Source organism: Panthera tigris, chromosome X (assembly GCF_018350195.1).
Source record: "Panthera tigris isolate Pti1 chromosome X, P.tigris_Pti1_mat1.1, whole genome shotgun sequence".
NCBI lineage: Eukaryota > Metazoa > Chordata > Mammalia > Carnivora > Felidae > Panthera > Panthera tigris.
The window spans coordinates 13,020,027-13,033,472 of record NC_056677.1 but is presented as its reverse complement, the minus strand read 5'-3'; the positions used below and the strand labels follow the sequence as shown (position 1 = coordinate 13,033,472).

At 43.0% G+C, this 13,446-nt stretch overlaps 1 protein-coding gene across 2 annotated transcripts in view; it reads right to left on the bottom strand.

Moving 5' to 3' along the window:
- The window catches only part of TXLNG (taxilin gamma), a 52,503-nt gene extending 46,162 nt beyond the window's left edge, over positions 1–6,341 (bottom strand). For both annotated transcript variants that reach the window (XM_042973751.1, XM_042973750.1), the window contains exon 1: positions 6,142–6,341. In XM_042973751.1, coding sequence (XP_042829685.1) covers positions 6,142–6,246 — 105 coding nt within the window. In that variant the 5' untranslated portion in view covers positions 6,247–6,341. The remainder of the gene's footprint in view (positions 1–6,141) is intronic.
- Between the last annotated feature and the right edge of the window lie 7,105 nt (positions 6,342–13,446).

Here is a 13,446-nt window from a genome sequence, read left to right as displayed (position 1 = left end):
TCACTTGATAAGGCAATTTTAGCTAGTTTGTGTTCAGTCATGAACCTAGGGCTTGGAAAGCAGAGACTGAATTCTTAGTTTTCTCTGTATCATTCCAGAGAATACGTTCTTCCAAGGTTATATTAAAAAATAAACGTGGGGGGGGGGGGGCGCGCGCACCTGGGTGGCTCAGTAGGTTGAGTGTCCGACTTTGGCTCAGGTCATGACTCATGGTTCCTGAGTTCCAGCCCCACATGGGCTCCCTGCTGTCAGCGTGGGGCCTGCTTCGGATCCTCTGTCCCCCCCACTGCTCACACTCTCTCAAAAATAAATTTAAAAAACATTAAAACAAAAATTAATATGTTGAGGCACATGGGTGGTGCAGTCAGTTGAGCATCCAACTTTAGCTCAGGTCATGAGCTCATGGTTCATGAGTTCGAGCCCTGCGATGCTGTCAGCATGGAACCTGCTTCATATCCTCTGTCCCCCTCTCTGCCCCTCCCCTGCTTGCTCTCTCTCAAAAGTAAGTATTAAAAAAAAAAAGGGGGGGAAGACTTCCCAATTCAAAAAATAAAATAAATGTGGTGATGGTCACACAACTCTGTGAATACACTAAAAATCACTGAACTGTATCGTTTAAGTGGGTGAATTGTATGGTATGTGAGTTATACCTCAATAAAGTAGTTACCCAAATAATGAATAAATTAAAACATAAATAAAGCCAGAGAAATAAGAGTTCTGAGGAGGGATAAAAATTGGAGGTAGTAAGTGCTAGTTGTCCCAACTCCTAATTTTTGGCAGCAAAAGGCTCCAGGATGATCTGTTGCAATATGTTTGGAGGACGGAGAGCACATGGAGGCATTAATAGTAAATGAGAAAGAGGGAAACCAGTGCTGAAGTTAGGATGAGGGAACCTGATTTCCCCCACTGGTGAAGAAGCCAAGAGTGAGCAAACAGATCCGGAAAAGGTCTAAGTTGCGACACAGCTTCTGTAGCCTTATGGCCTCCCTGGCAGTAGTGTTACCATCTCCAGTGGTAGGTGCTAACATCTATATTAGAATGTGCACATCATTTGCCTTTTAAAACAAGGATGATGGCATTAGATTTCACGTGTAACTTCTATGGCTATTTATTTTATAAAAATAAAGGGTGCTAGACTCTGATTTGTAAAATCACTTCTAGCTCTAAAACTGTAACCCAATGATAATCTGCAATCTGAGAGATACCTGCATTAACTTAAACACCTATCTAGGAAGCTAAAGTATCAGGAAACCCAAAAATTTTAATGCCCAAAGCTACTGAAATATGCTTGGACTTGACCGATTTTGCAGAGGGGAAGGGCCTGGGTCACAAAATTAGCATCTTCAAGCCACAGACTCCTGAGATGTAAAATGATCTCCTACTTTTATGAGTTACCTAAATGGAACACCCCATCCCAATTTCATGAAGTCACACTTCACCAGCTCCACATTTACCAACTATGATGCACCTCTGAACATCAAGCTATTTCTTTTTTCCTGTCCTACTTACCCAGACCACTTTAGTTCTTTGTTAACACTGTGTTGTGTGGACTTTAAGACAGGTAATTTAGGGGAGCCTGGGTGGCTCAGTCAGTTAAGCACCAGACTCTTGATTTCGGCTCATGTCATGATCTCACAGTTTGTGAGATCTGCGCTGAGCACAGAGCCTGCTTGGGATTCTCTCTCCCTCCCTCTCTCTCTGCCACTCCCCTGCTCATGTGTGCGCAGTCATTCTCTTTCAAAATAAACATTAAAAAAAAAAAAAAAGATAGGTTTTTAAAAAAAGGACTTTCTAAACCCTCTTTTCATTTGTCCAAATTACATTTAGAGGTGTTTCTGCGGGGAATTAAAGCATTCTTTATCATTTATCTTAAAGTCGACCATGAAACAAAAGCTATGAAACCTGTAAGGCTCAAAACTCCCCTCAAAACTTCCTAGATTACAATAGCTTTTCTATACCCCCAAAGATCCGACCCACCCTTTATAATCTGTTTTCATTTAGCAAAAATTATTTCTCTTTTCACCCACCACCAAGTTTTGCTTACATTTAACAAGGTGGATGTTTGTATTGACCATCGAGAAATGCGCTGAAAACACAAGACACATGGCATATGAGTGATAATTAGTTTAAAACCAAGCAAAAAAGAATTGAGGGAAGGGAAAAGGACTGGGAAGGGGAGGAAAAGGTAAAGGAGTTTCTTTGGGATATTAGATTAAAACTTGCTAGGTAAGCAGAAACTGTCCATGCAGTAGGGCCTATCAGTTGCACAATTATATATCAACGCTGGGCCAACTTCACCAACTCTGTGCTATGTTATTTAGGCAAGTTTTTTTGTTTTTTGACTGAGCCTCAGATGTCGTATCTATACACCTGGGGATACCACCTACTCTGCAGACACTAGAATGGAAGCACATTTTAATTCCCAGCACACTGCAGGAAACAGTGAGGACTCAAATTTCTTTCCTTTGAAACACACCTCTCTGTAAAGTGTTAAAATCTGAACAGAACATCTATTGAAAAATCTATTTAGTGAATCCTTCTGTGAAGAATTCCACACAAAAGCAAATCATACACACCCTGTTTCATGACATCTAGATTTGACATATACATTCCTCCATAAAATTTCTCTAATCAACTGTATGGTGCTAGAGGGCATTATGGTAAGTGAAGTAAGTCAAAGACAAATACCATGACTTCATTGTATGTGGAATCTAAAAAAAAATAAATAAAAAGCACGAACATATCCATAAATACAGAGACCTGAGGACTGCCAGAGGGGAGGGGGGTGGGGATGGGCAAAATGGGTGAAGGGGAGTGAGAGGTACAAGCTTCTAGTTATGGAATGAATACGTCACCAGAATGAAAGGTACAGCATAAGGAATACAGTCAAAGGTATTATAACAGCACTGTATGGTGACAGAGGGTAGCTTCACTTGTGGTGAACACAACATCAAGTACAGACTTGCTGAATCACTAAGTTGTACACCTGAAACTAATGTAACATTGTGTGTCAACTATACTTCAATTGAGAAAAAAAATTCTCTAGTCATGACCGATATAAATGAAACACATAATATACAAAACATCTTCCAGTAACAGTAAACAAATGTGGCATATTAAGATCTAAAAACATGGTATTAGTAAAGGAATGTGTTATATCTGGTCTGCTCTCATTACTGCTGCCTCTTTGGTTCCCCTTGAAAACGAAATTTACCGAAGTTTGATGACAGACAACAATGTTGTCAATAGAAGATCACTTCGATTCTTATTATTTAATCTCTGTGCCAAAAGAGTGGATATTCAAATCCACAACTGGGGAGAAAAAACAAAATAGTGAAATGGTTTCTTCCTACCCCACACTCTTGCTACACCCTGACTGGACTTTTCCTCATTTCATCTATCACAGAGAGATTCTGGGAAGAGAGAAGAATACAAAGGTTGGAAGATGGATTTACAAAATTAATAGCACACTAAAAGCAAGAGGAATGGATCTTTCATATATTCTCCCTGCCAGATCAAATAAAATTCTACATGCCCAGTCCCAGGACTGTGCTGAACACTCTCCATCAACTGTTACTCTTCACAACAATCCTATATGGTAGGTGTTAGCATCATCATCACTTTACATATGATGCAATGGAGGCTCAGAAAGATTGAGAAACTCACCCAAGCTTGCACAGCTAGTAAATGGCAGAGTCAAGAGTCTTGACTCCAAAATCCATACTATTCACCTGATAGTACAGTACTTATTACCACAGTCTAGATGAAAGGGTATTGGGTTCCAGACTCGGCTTCATCCCTTGGGCAAATTATTAGACCTTGCTGAGTAGTTTGTCATCTTTAAATGAGGGCAACGACAGCTGCCCAGCCTTCTCCATAGCATCCAGTAATGCTGAAAGAGTTAACGTATGTGCAAATATGCTGTAAAAATTATGGGGCACTATGTAGGTGTAAGATTTTGCTAATTTGAGCCTTGGTTACCTATCTTTATCCTTCCAAATGGTTTACTGACCTAAAAATAAGTTTAACAGTAGTTAAATAATTTTTAATATTCCCAAGCAAAAATTTAGTACTGGGAAAAAAAAAAAAAAAACCTACCTTAGACATTCTGGAAAAATGCAAAACTACAGAGACAGTGAAAAGATCAGTGGCTGCCAGTAGTCTGGAGGGAATAGAGGGAGGGATAAACAGCGGATTTTCAGGGCAGTGAAAACTATTCCATAGAATACTATAATGGTAGATACATGACATTATACATTTGTCCAAACTCTCTGAATGTATAACCCGAAGAATGAACCCCAATGCAAATTATGGACTTTAGTTAATAGCGATGTATCAAAATTGACTCACCAATTCTAACAAAAGCACCATACTACTGCAAGATGTAAATAATAGGGGTAACGGGCTGTGTGAGGGAATGTATGGGAACTCTGTAATTTATGCTCGATTTTTCTGTAACCTAAAACTGCTCAAAAAGAGTATGAATTTTTTAAAAATTCAACCTTCTAAAACAAATACTATATAGAAATTTAGAAAGTAATGATCTTGGTGTTCTAAAAAATGCCTGGAGAAAACCGCCAGAAGACTAGCAGAATGGACTCTCCGGAGCCAAGCGTAGACAAGAGGCCCACGGAAGAGGGTAAAAAATGCCTGGAATACATGACCGCGTATATCCTATCTTTTCAGACCAATGCTGTCAAACACAATTTTATGCCATGATGTAAATATTTTTGATCTGCTCTAATACAGTAGCCACTAGCCACACTGGCTACTAAACACTTGAAATGTAGCTAGTATGGATGAGGAATGGAATATTTAATTTTATTCAATTTCAATTAATATTTAAACCACCACATGCAGCTAGTGACTATCATCATGTCAGACAGCACTTTAGACAATTCAAGAGATCCCTAGAAATGTACGAGTATTAACTTCAGAAGAAAAGAGTTACCTCAAGAGACTATTCAATGAATGTAGTTATGAAACAATGACACAATTAACTGAGCTGGTGAAGGACTAAGTAGATGGTTCAAACAACTAGGAACCAATAAAGCCCATCTGCGATTGTTTTTCACTTTAAGTCCCATAATGTAACCAAAGTGACCACTTTTCCTTTAATTCTTTCAATATTTTGAAAACATGCCAATTAGTTAAACATCATTTGTGCTTCCTGAAAATAGAGTACAAGTCAAGTTATAATTAGGAATATATTTTTCAAGTTGATAACCCAGAGAAAATAAAAAAAATTAAGGGTCATAAACAAGTGATTTTTGCAGACACAAGATAGTCACCTAGTTTTTTTTAAACGAAAATTCAAAAACTAATACTTAATCATGTATTTCAATTCCATGTCATAGTCAAGTGGAAATCAAAAGGAAAAATGATGCCCAGAAAAACATGAGCAAAAAAAAAAAAAAAAGGTACATGAGATAAGTAAACAAAAATGAGACAGTACAGACACACATGACTATTCATATCCAGCTGTAACCCAGAGTGCTGCCTCAAAGGGTCGTTACCTCTTATCTTGGTCATTTAAAATGCTAGTTGATTAAACCTCAGTTCCTAATTCAGACTTCTGGTCCTTATCCCAGTGGCATAAAAGGGAACTTATGTCCTCAACTGTAGTGGCTTTTTAATCGGAGTCCTCCCCTGGGAGGCCTATGAAATCAAACACTGAGATTGGCTCCCCACTCTCAGGGAATAAATGAAGTGTCCAAAGTGACAGTTCTGAATCCCTAGAGTACATTCGGTCCACAGCTTCTCTTTCATTCCTTCAAGTACTGGATCTTTATTTTACAGTACAAAGAGAGGGAGAGAAAAAGAAGTAACTGAGAAGTAGTAACACCCTTATGCAGAAAGACATGAAAATACCCGACCTTAGAAACAGGCCCCCCAAAGCCAATTCTTGACACTTTGCTCAGATGTAAACCAAACCTTTGTTCTTTTTCAAGATGGTAAATTCGCATTAGAAAAATATTTCGTAATTTCACACAGGGGTGATTTTTGAGAGTATTCAAACACATAACTAAGTAATATTAAACAGCCCCGAGTGATCAAGCAGGACGTCCAACAGGTTGAACGTTTCGATATGTTCCACTGTAAGGAAAAAGAGACAGGGTTTTCACCTTTCCAGCGCCTTACCCTGCGGATTTCCACTCCTGGGTCCTGAAAGCCCTGTACCCCATTTGTTGTGCAATCTTTTTCGAACTCCACCCACTGACTCCAGAACAAGTGGAATTCTCCCATTCTGAAGGTCTCGATTTTCCTGTATCCAGGGAGACACTGAAAACTCCTTGACGTGAGTCAAGTAAGGCAAGGGGAACGGTCCAGCCTGCCTCCCAGATTAACAGAGACCAAAGGCCAGGGTGGGGGAGGCGGTCAAGTTTCCGTTCACCCCCCCAAAAAAAAGAAAAAGAAAAAAAGGAAAGAAAAAAAAAAGGAGGGGAAATAAAGAGCAAGAAGGAGGAGGGAGGCTAAAATGGGAAGACCGGCTATCACGCGATGCTGCCCCCAACTCTGCGGGACCCAGGTCCTCCAGCATCGTCTTCCCATCGCCGGCCCCACGTGTAACCAGGCCGGTGGCGCCCAGAGATGAGCCCCAGGGCCGGGAGCCGAACGGTCCTCCCAGCCCCGCGGCGCTCGCCCGCCCGCGCAGTGGCGGGGAGCGCAGAGGGGGCGGGGGAAGGGGGGCGCAGTGCAACCCCGGCTCCCGCGCGGTTATCTTACTGCGCAACAGCCTCGCCCGCGCCGCCCCGGCGCACCCCGCAGCGCGCCCTGCGCACCTGCCCGGTAAGAGCAGGACCGGTCACTGACCCGGGCAGCCCCCCGACGGCGGCGCCCAGCGCGGGGAACACAGGGAGCACCGAGAACACGCCGAGGGCGGGGGCTGGGAGAAGGAACACCTGGCGACCGGGGCTCCCCGGCGCCGGCCGCACGTGGCTGTCACACCTGGTGCGCCCCCGCCTCGCACCCCCTCCCCCTCACACGGGGCTGCGCCCCCTGCCCTCTCCCCGCGTCTGCCACGCGTCTCGAAACCCCAACCGTCGCTTCCTCCCACCCCATCCATCCCGGTCCCAGTCCCCCCCCACCTGCTCCCACTGTCGTCACCCCCGGGAGGGAAAAGGGCCGGATGTTCGTCCCGTGGCTAAAGGTAACCGGAGAGAGCGAAGATGTGGACCCCGAAAGAGCTAGCCCGAGCATTTCCCCTGCCGGCAACAACGCGGACGCCTCCCACACTGACCTTCTGCCGCGGGCTGCGTCGCCGTCCGCCCCGTCCGGTTTCAATAGCCTCTTCGGCGCCGCCGCCTCTTCCCCGCGCTGCCTCCTCTACTCGCGTCGCCATGAGGTGACGGCAGCAGCCAAACAAGCGGCCCGACAAGGGGCACGGAACCTTTCAGGGCCCCCGCGCCCCGCCCCTGAACCCCCACGGCCAATCGCCGCATGAAAGCTTGCCACGTGACCGGAGGAGGTTGGCCCCCGAGGGGATGGAGCGGGATGGGGGTGGGGAGCATTGAAGCCTGGGCTGGGCTTTTGCAGGGCCGAAGGGCGAACACAGGCCGCGCGAGCCTGCGCAGACAGGGAGAGGGACTCTGAAGCGGACTGCAAGTCCCAGCAGGCCGCGCGGCCACGGCTCACAGACCCAGCTCAGGATTGGAGCATAAGGCGGCATTCTGAAACGGGGAGACTATCCTCTGAGCTGCACATGCAGCCTACTGGGACTTGTAGTTTTCTGGAATCGATGAATCGGTACCGGAAGGTACTCTTTATTATCCTGAGGGAAAAGTTTAGAAATATTGCAGTGTTTGGGAGGGAGCTGAGTGGGCATACGTTGTTGTGTTTTTATTTCTGTTGCTCCTCTTCGGAATTGATGCTAAATTATTTAGGGATAAGGGGAAATCGTGACCTTCGCGGCGGGAGAGATGGACTAGCTTTCAGAATTTGAGGTCTCTGGCTGGGACACCTGCCCCGAGTCCTGCTCTTCTACCAGAGCTGTTTACCTGTCCCGAGCTGCGGGGTGGGTGCTGTGTCCTATTCACCTTGACTGAACCGCCCGGTCTTCTAACACAGTTCTCCATACTTAATACATGTTGAATGTATCCTATTTTCTCCGCTAGTCGTTTCGTTACTGAAATTTTTAAACGGAGTTTGCGGAATCGATTTTATTTTCTTGACAGGATTGGGGCGGGAGGTGCAGTTTTGCTCAGAAATATTCCCTGTTTCCATCTGATGGAACCAGATCTCTAAGGACCGAGTCGCTGAAAGTCACAGACCTCATGAAATTCTGATAATTAACTCATTATGAAAATTTGTGTAAATCCTTTACCATTTTTTATTAGAGTTGAATACAAAACAGTGGTATCAGACGCTAAAAATTTAATAATAGACCTGAGAGTAAATTTCAATATTGTGGAAATTCCATCTATGAATTTTAATTATTTCTGTAAATTTGGGGAAAAGTACCTGTATTTTCTTTCATGGGCAGAACACCTCAGTCCAGCTTTGAGATTTCAAAACTAGAGCAGTAGATAATGAACTCATACCCAGATTCTATATAAAGCTGATGGTCTCAGCCACCATGCCTCACCTTCTTAAAGGTAAAATTCCCAGCAAGATGCATAATAAATGTGTGGGTAATGCTTTTTCAAACCTGTTCAGGGAATGGAATGTTAAAATGCACAGTAGTTAAATTATGGTACAATAGAACACCATGCAGCTACTAAGAATGATCAACATTTTTAAAATATGACCTAGAAAATATACATAGCATAGTGAGCTTTAAAAAAAAAAAAAAAAAAAAAAATTCCAGGAGCGCCTGGGTGGCTCAGTCAGTTAAGGTGCCAGCTCTTGATTTCCGTTCAGGTCGTGACCTCAAATTTCTTGAGATAGAGCTCTGCTTGGGATTCTTTCTCTCCCTCTTTCTGCCTCTCTCCTGCTTGCGCTGTCTCTAAATAAATAAACAAACTTAAAAAAATTATTTTTTAAAAATAAAATAAAAATTCCAGGGGCGCCTGGCTGGCTAAGTCAGTAGAACATGCAACTGTTGACCTCCAGATTGTGAGTTCAAACCCCATGTTGGCTGTAAAGCTTACTTAAAAAAAAAAAAAAAAAAAAAAAAAAAACCATTCCAGGGGTGCCTGGGTGGCTCAGTTGGTTAAGCATCTGACTCGTGATTTCGGCTCATGTCATGATCTCACAGTTTGTGGGGGCCAGCCCCACGTGGGGCTCTGCGATGACAGTGCAGAGCCTACTTGGGATTCTCTCTCTCCCTCTCTCTCTGCCCTTCCCCCTACTTGTGCACACACACTCTCTCTCTCTCTCTCTCAAATAAATAAACATTTTTTAAAATTCCATTTGGGAGGGATGGGAGATGGGCAAAAGGAGTGAAGGGGAGTGAGAGGTACAGGCTTTCAGTCGTGGAATGAATTAAGTCACAGGAATGAAAGGTACAGCATAGGAATATAGTCATTGGTATTGTAACAGCACTGTATGGTGACTTGTGGTGAGCATAGCATAAATGTATAGACTTGTCAAATCATTCTATTGTACACCTGAAACTAATATAACATTGTGTGTCAGTGATACTTCAATAAAAAAATCCATTTGTGTAGAATTGCCTGTATGTTTATAAACAGATATTTAGAAGGATATTGACCGAAATGTTAATAATGTGTTTCCCTGGGTGGTGAGATTTGGGAGTATGTTTACCTCATGGTTTTCCGTATTGTTTGAGTATAAGTATGTATGGGGGGAAAGTCAGTAATTATCTTTGTTAAGAAAACAAGGGGCACCTGGGTGGCTCAGTCAGTTAGGTGTCTGACCTCGGCTCAGGTCATGATCTCACAGTTCGGGAGTTCAAGCCCTACATCAGGTTCTCTGCTGTCAGCACAGAGCCTGCTAGGAATCTTCAGTCTCCCCCTCTCTGCCCCTCCCTGCCCCTCCCTCTCTCTCTCTCTCTCTCTCTCTTTCAAAAATAAATAAACATTAAAAAGAAAGAAAGAAAACAAAAGAACTAACTTACCTCAAGTCTTAAAAGATGAAAAATACTGTATTTATTTTATTTATACATGTTCTTATTTCAAAAGGGATTTAGGTTGCTTGTAAACATATACACCATATGCCACAACACACGTGTGTATGTAGATGTATAGATCTATATCATGTTATTCATTCATTCGTAAGTATAAAAGGGGGGGAGGGAAATGAGAGTGAAAGTAGGAAAGGAAAAAGAAGATGAAGTCATGGGTGACTTGAATCCATAGAACACATGCCTTGAGGTCTTGTACACAAGCTGGAGGTGAGCCAAATTTTTATTCTGAGCTTCTTGACAGCTGAAAAAAGAGGAAAACACAATTTACAGAGTGATTCACAACACTGTAACATAAAAACAAAGTGGTTGCTCAAGAGAAACATAGCTATTACTGCTCCTGAGAGAAATGTGAATTTTAGAGGACCTATAACATCTTTAATGTAGGCAATGGTGGTTTTTAAATCTGTTCACAGTTCTTTGATGCTCCTTTCTTCAAAAGGTGGAGTTTGATTCCCCTCCTCTTGGGTGTGGGCCAGGCTTAGTAAGTGGCTTCTAAGGAATATAGCATAGCAGAGGTGATGCATAGCTTTCAACACTGGTGAGACAAATAGCTTCTGCCTGGCCCTTTAGGTCTTGGATCGTTCTCATATTCCTTGGGTCAGACTAACCTGATTGTTTTTCATATACCCTTTCTTTGTTTTGATTTTTATCTTAAATGTCTTCCAAAGGGTCACTGGCAAGCCTTAGTCGAAAGCTCTATAAAGCACTTTGCTGGGATCCATTGTTGGGGTTATATTTTAGGTTTTCAGGGGCCATCATTTTTTTCTTTCTGAGTCTTAAAAAGATACCCCGTAGTCTGTCTTCATTAATTATTTTCACATTTGCTCAAGGAATTGTCATCTGTTAAGAATTGTGCCTACCTTTGGGCACCTGGGTGGCTCAGTCGGTTGGGTGTCCGACTTCAGCTCAGGTCGTGGTCTCACAGCTCACGAGTTCGAGCCCTGCATCGGGCTCTGTGCTGACAGCTCAGAGCCTGGAGCCTGTTTTGGATTCTGTATCTGCCTCTCTCTCTGCCCCTCCCCTGTTTGTGCTCTGTCTCTCTCTCTCTCTCTCTCTCTCTCTCTCTCTCTCTCTCTCAAAAATAAATAAACATTAAAAAAGAGAAGAAGAAGAATAGAAACCTAGAAAAGGGAGAGTCAGGAAAGCCTGGCTCATAAAACCATCTAGGCAATGTTTGGGGGGGAGAGAGAATCCTAGTCAAAAAAGAAAAGAGAACTTCAAAAATAATGGCCCTATTCACAAGCCTAACTCCTAGTGTGGGGATGGTGGCCCCATCATCCAAATGTCTTTGAACAGGGAAAACTGTGTTGATGTCTTGCCAAACAACTTTACCATTAGAATCTGGCTCCCTCTGTGGATCTGACTACAGAGAGTGAATGTAAATATGTGTGCATTTCCATTCACTGAACCACTTCCCTTGCTTATTGTTAATAAAGGGACATTTTGACTTTGTAAATCAGGCCCAAGAGCTGTGTTCTGGAAAGAACGTATTGCGAGTGGTCCCTCCGGGAAGCCTCTCTGGTGCCCAGAGTGTCTTAGATGCACCACGTTATCCATCCCTATCAGGCTGTACTACTCATCCCGAGTCAGCCCCACTCTGCGGTATAAAGGCTTAATTGACTCTTTCCCGCAACCAGGTGATAAATGAAGTGAGGGTGAGGACTGTGCCCATCAAACTCCTGTATTACCAGTGCCCAGTAGAATGTCACACTGAGAGAAAGCTCCCATTACATACTTGAGAAAAAGAGCCTCTGAATAGATAAAATGTCCTGATCCCTCATTTTTCTGAACCTGTACAGATGAAGACCAAACCCTCAATCCCCCAAAGTGGTATTCCTTTGTGCAACCTCTTGGGGAGTCTCCTGGTAGCAACACTTCCCCCACCGCCCACCACTACACTGAGAAGACGTCAGCAAGCCGCAGGACCAAGATCGGCCCAGAATAAACTTGGTGGCAATAGAAAGTTTTCATTCATCGAGTAAACATTTGAGCACCTACCACATTCTGAGCTCTTTATTAGACACTGGGCATACCACAGTTTAGGATAAGGGCTCCCAGGCCAATACTAGACAGTGACATACACAAATGATGTAATTCATAAGATACAGGTATTGCAAAGGAACTTCTTGAGGGTTATTTTCTACTGCTGGTGAAAAGATCTAAGGAAGGTTTAAGGTAACATCTAAGCTGTGTCTTAAAGGGTCAACGGGAGTTAAATTAACCATGCCAGTTTAACTAGTCCACCTCAGTATTTTCAGAGAAAGAAAAGCTCCTAGTAGCCTATAAAGCCACCAAGAGTATTACTTCATCAACAGTTAAATTTCTTGTGGCACCTGGGTGGCTCAGTTGGTTAAGCGTCCAACTTGGGCTCAGGTCATGATCTCATGGTTTGTGAGTTCGAGCCCCGCGTCGAGCTCTGTGCTGAGAGCTCAGAGCCTGGAGCCTGCTGTGGATTCTGTGTCTCCCTCTCTGTTCCTTCCCCGCTCACAGTCTGTCTGTCTCTCTCTCAAAAATAAATAAAGATTAAAAAAAAAAGAGTTAAATTTCATGTTTGTTGGATACTACTGGGGCTGGAGGCAGTGGAAGGAGTATCTGCCTTGTCATAGAACAGAGAGCTTATTGTTTAATTCGATTACCCAATAGCATCCTTGCGAGCTAACCCTGATTTTGGTGCTTATAGGAATTTGGCCAATTGCAGGATTTGCTATACACTTCCACATTGCTGGCAGACGCTAAAAGATTTAGGCAATGATTTTACTTTATACCCGGATTGCTCAAGCATATTGATGGCAGGTCACGGAGTGTACTATCAGACCGGCACACACTGGGGAGCCAGCTCCAGCAGGAGGTGGATACTTCCAAAATTCTTATCATGTCTGGAATATTGGGAGAGTACATGCGTTTCAAGAACTCAAATACGTATATTGCACATTTGAGTATAGGCATTCATGAATTTTTGTTCTGATTTCCCCAAGTCTGAGCTTTAATTATATACTTTCAAAGAAATGGAAACTATGTATATAAAGACAATAAAGAGCACAAAACATTCATGGGTTAGGCTCTATTAAAAGTCACCATATAGAGGAGCCCACTGGCTCGGTCAGTGGAGCGTGTGACTTTTGATCTCAGGATAGTAAGTTCAAGCCCCACATTGGGTATAGAGATTACTTAAGACAAAATCTTTTTAAAAATCCCTGTATAAATATCAACTTTTCCTTGAGAAAATATTCTACCTGAAATATTATCTCTTTTCAATGTTTTCCAGAGTTGGTCTAAGAGCCCCAATTTAAAATTTTCCTTGGATGATAAATTACATATTCCAGGTCTCCCTCCAAGATCTAATTTGGAGAAGAGTGGCA